General features: G+C 52.3%; 1 protein-coding gene across 1 annotated transcript; it reads right to left on the minus strand.

Moving 5' to 3' along the window:
- Nucleotides 1-823: 823 nt before the first annotated feature.
- Nucleotides 824-3794, minus strand: LOC119454302 (uncharacterized). The gene is made up of 5 exons (XM_037716269.2): nt 3761-3794; nt 3300-3562; nt 2854-3224; nt 2059-2193; nt 824-1413 (listed from the first exon to the last, which is right to left on the minus strand). Exons 1-5 carry the CDS (start codon nt 3792-3794, stop codon nt 882-884), a joined length of 1335 nt encoding a protein of 444 aa, XP_037572197.2. The 3' UTR covers nt 824-881.
- Between the last annotated feature and the right edge of the window lie 779 nt (nt 3795-4573).

Consider the following 4573-nt stretch of genomic DNA (forward strand, 5'->3'; position numbering starts at 1 on the left):
CAAGTATTTCGTCATACTTGTCAGAAAGCAATTGAATAGATGCCTCAATGTTACTGATGCCCTTGACAGCCTCAGATAAGGCATCCACTTTGGCAACAAGTGGAAGAAGTGATAGTATGTTTGCATTTAGTTGGTTCAGCTTACTTTCAAATCTTTGGCTTTCAGACAGATTCGATGACGCACCGCCCCTTTTTTCATTTGTTTGACATGTTGCACACTTCCAAGAATTTTTAAAGGAATCGCCTTTACTACGAAAGGCCGACCCAGTGATTCCAGAACATTTACCAACATGGTATGAATATTTACAAATTGTACACACAAGGGGTATTTCTTCGGGCCGTATGTCTCCATTGCACGCCAAACATTCAGTCATAGTAACAGCGGTCAATGATTAACTAGAGGCACAGCAGCAGCAGGGAACGCCAGAAGCTTAAGAGCGAGGTCGAAGGAAAATAACACCAACCTGCAACAGTGGCAAAACAAATGCGTAAGAAGCGATGCTGCGTGCCGTCCACTGCCACTGCTGTGCCCGAAAAGCGAAGAATCCAGGATCCGCCTGTCCTTTTGACGCCCCTCGTCCTCAGGTCTGTCACGTGGTAGCAGCTGAAATCGGGTCGGCGGTCCAAATTATCGCCGCGATGACGCAACAGCCAGATTGACGGCCGCACGGTGTATTTCTGCAACAGTGGCAAAACAAATGCGTAAGAAGCGATGCTGCGTGCCGTCCACTGCCACTGCTGTGCCCGAAAAGCTTTAGGTAACTGAAAACCACGTGAGTAGCGACACTCGCTGCTGCCTAGCATATCGCTTCTAGCAGGTAGCTGATAAGGAACTCGGGCGCACAAGTGTGCTTTATCGACGACGCTGCTTCTCTTCCCCCTTCAAAAGCCCAGTCGCTCTGGTGGGCGTCTTGATCGTGTTGAGCGGCGCAGTTGCATTGCTTCCGATGCACTCGTTTGTCGAGTCTCTGTGGCCGGCTGGGGAGTCGCTGGACTGTAGGGCGCCGTTGCCCTTGCTTCTCGAGTCTCCGCGGGCGGCTGTGTTTCCGCTGAACTGCGGCCGAGCGTTGTTGCATTCTCCCTTGTCTTTGTCGCTTCCGCTAGCCGTGTACGCAACTGATCCGTATGACGGCGCTGTATTCCCTGGGGCGTCTCCAGCCTTACCATGCGATTCCCCTCCGTCGCTATCACAGTCCCTGGTAGCCATTTTCGCCCTCGCTGAAATTTGCGGGACCAGGTGCGCTTTCCAGGTGGGAACAATGGTTGTGTATTGGCCGACGGAAACGGTTCCTGGATCGCGTCAGCCTCTGCAGGTACCTCGCCTTCTGGGAAGTGGGCAGAGAGCCTCGTCCGGGGCGGGAACCCAATGAGCAGTTGTGCGGGTGGTTTACCACTCTCGAGAGGCGTCGATGTGTAACGGAACAGAAAACGGGACACCTTTCCCTGTAATGTGCCGCGTTTGTGTTTCTCTAGACCCTCTTTTATTGTTCGCACAGCCTGCTCCGCTAATCTATTTGATTGTGGATAGTATGGTGCCGTTTTGACGTGGCGTATGCAATTTTCCTGCAAGAACTTTGCCATTGCCGCGCTCGAGAACTGGGGGCCGTTGTCCGACACCACACACTGCGGAATACCAAAACGGGCGAAACTTTCTCTGAGCAGCTGAACAGTTCTGTCCGTCGTCGGTGTTTTCACAGGCGTTGCTTCTATCCACTTGGTTTCCGCGTCAACTACAATGAAGATTAGGTAACCATCCACAGGGCCTACAAAATCCATATGCAATCGGTACCACTGCTTTCCTGTCTTGGGCCACGGGGAAGGAACTTGCGACGCAGGCATCGACCAACACTGCACGCACTAGGGGCAGCCTTTCACCAACCTTTCAATGTCATTGTCCAATGCGGGGTACCAGAATAACGTGCGCGCAAGCTTCTTCATGGACCGAATTCCTGGGTGCGTATCGTGCAGCTCGTCCAATAAGCACTGTCGGGCTGGCTCAGGCACGACCACACGATGACCTCAGTAAATGAGGATGTGACTCAAGACGAGCTGGCGTGGCCGGGTGAAGTACGGAAGCATATGCTGCTGCTCCTTGGCAAGATGTGATGGCCAGCCACGCTCGACCCATTCCCGGACTTGCCGAAGTGTGCCGTCCTCCTGGGTCAGAGCAATCATTTGTTTAGATGGAAGGGCACTTGAATCTAAACCCCGCGTGTACAGCACATATTCCATCACAGCTTGACTTCCACGTTCATGATCCCCCAGAAAAGGCATGCGACTAAGAGCGACCGCGTTACCATTGTGCAGTCCCTTGCGGTATTCCAGATTGTATCGGTACGCCGATAGAAGGAGCGCCGAACGCTGAATTCGAGCTGCCGCCATCTGCGGAATCGGTTGGTCTGGGTGGAAGAGCCCGGTGAGTGGCGTGTGATCCGTTACTAACGTGAAACGGTTGCCGAGCAGGAAATCGCGAAACTTTGAAATTTCAAACACCAAGGCCAGCGCTTCTTTCTCTATTTGCGAATAATTGCGTTCTGCTGACGTCAGCGTTCTTGAACGAAATGCCGTCGGATTGTCCACGCCTTCAATGCGGTGAGATAATACTGCGACTAAACCGTCTGATGAAGTGTCACACTCCAGCCGCAATTCCTTCTGCGGATCGTAGTGAACCAGAAAATTTGCCTTTAACAAGGCACGCTTTGCTTCCTCAAAAGCTCTTTCCTGCTCTTCTTTCCAGTTCCAGCGTTCGCCTTTCGCCAGCAACCGATAGAGCGGAGCCAGGGTCGTAGCCAAATTAGGCAAAACTGAGTAATACGTTATTAGCCACAGAAACGACCAAAGTTGGCTTACCGACTCTGGTTTTGGTGCAGCTGTTATGACTTCGAGGTTGTCAGGCAGCGGGTGAAGGCCGCATGCGTCAATCTTGTGCCCCAGAAACTGCACTTCTTTCTCTCGGAACCGACATTTGGCTTTGTTCAGCTGGATGCCACTGTCCCGCAGTTTCTGCAACACTTGTCGAAGCGTCGACGTGTCATGTTGTTTTACGGCGATTATAATGTCGTCCAAGTATACACGCACTCTTCGTAAGCCCCGCAATAACGACTCAATGCGCCGCTGGAACAGTGCGGGAGCAGACGAGATGCCGAAAACTAATCTGTTGTACGAGTATAAGCCCTGGTGCGTGTTGATAACGGTTATATTTTTAGCCTCTTCGTCATGCGGGAGCTAGTTATTAGCATTCCACAAGTCCAGTGTAGTGAATAATTCTCCCCCGTAGAGCGCTGCAAAAATATCATCCACCTTTGGCAAAAGGTACTGCTCCAGGTGAGTGGCGGGATTCCCGGTGAGTTTAAAATCTCCGCCCAGCCTGAGGTCCCCATTCTTCTTCACCACTGGTACAACAGGCGCAGCCCACTCGAAAACACTCACTGGTGACAAAACGCCTTGCTCAACGAGGCGGTCAATTTCAGCGGACACAGCTTTGCGAAGCGCGAACGGCACCGAACGAGCCCTCAAAAACCGTGGCACCGCACCTTCTTTCATGTGCTGCTTCCCGGTCGGACCTTTGCAACAGCCCAGCCGGTGTTCAAACAAGTCTGAGAACTCATCAAGCAGCTCTTATATGCCGTCTTCAGACTGCAGCGCATGAGCGCCTGGTAGAGCCTGTTCTTCAAAGAGTGACAAGCCGACTTCGCGGAAAGCTTGAATTATGTTTCTACCGCACAGTTGTGGTCCGTCACAATCGACTACTACGAGCGAACCGTCCACTTGCGTCTTGCCGTGCTCCACACTCATGGCGACTCGGCCGACCACTGGAAGAGGCCCCAAGAAGCAGGCCAATCGAAGTGGCGTTTTTTAACACGAAAGTGTTTTATGCCGGGGTCCACCAAGACTTCACTGACGTATTTCCGTCACGGATATGACGTTCTTACAATGTACACGAACATAATACAAAGAAAGAAGCCAGAAGAAAAAGTTCCACAAACATGCAAAATTTGGAAATCGAACCCACGACCTCTCGGTCCGCGACGATAGATCGCCGAGCGTTTAACCCATTGCGCCACAAACGCATTTGCAGAGAGCTACACAGACGCGCCTTATATATCTAACACTCCTCCGTGTACCCGCGCTCTTGCTCGGGGCGGTGCCGCCGCCTACGAGCAGAAAAGAGAAGTACTGCATTATGACACTAACGCGCACCGACAGTGAACGCTTCGGTGGTCTCAGCACTACGACGCCTCGATGCCAGCATTCGAAGGGACGCTGGCATCAAGAAGCACTACCAAGGCCACCTAGGTGGCGTTCACCGTACTCAGCACAGCGGAGCGTGGCCTCCGCAATTAGCTCTGAAAATGTTTCTGAAGTTGATCGCGGAGGCTGCAATTACGACGCGCTGTACGCGCTGATTTGACTCGGTGACGATTCAGTTACGTGCTTTGTCTTGCGCGTTGTATTAGTGTGTCAGTTACGTGCTTCGTCTTTCGCGTTGTGCTAGCGTGTGCAGCGTAGTGCAGCTTCCATATGCACGACGGTTGCTCATGGTCATCGACGTTGGTAGTCGTGATGGAGGAGAC

The sequence above is a fragment of the Dermacentor silvarum genome, chromosome 5 (genome assembly GCF_013339745.2).
Source record: "Dermacentor silvarum isolate Dsil-2018 chromosome 5, BIME_Dsil_1.4, whole genome shotgun sequence".
Taxonomy (NCBI): domain Eukaryota; kingdom Metazoa; phylum Arthropoda; class Arachnida; order Ixodida; family Ixodidae; genus Dermacentor; species Dermacentor silvarum.

Excerpts from the sequence above, each read along its gene's own strand:
- LOC119454302 (XM_037716269.2), bottom strand. The coding sequence starts at position 3,794 with ATGAGTGTGGAGCACGGCAAGACGCAAGTGGACG. Across the intron at positions 2,194-2,853 it reads ACAGCTGCACCAAAACCAGA|TGCCCTTCCATCTAAACAAA; the intron begins GTCGGTAAGCCA and ends TTTAGATTCAAG. Across the intron at positions 1,414-2,058 it reads ATGCTTCCGTACTTCACCCG|CACATCGACGCCTCTCGAGA; the intron begins GCCACGCCAGCT and ends TCTGTTCCGTTA.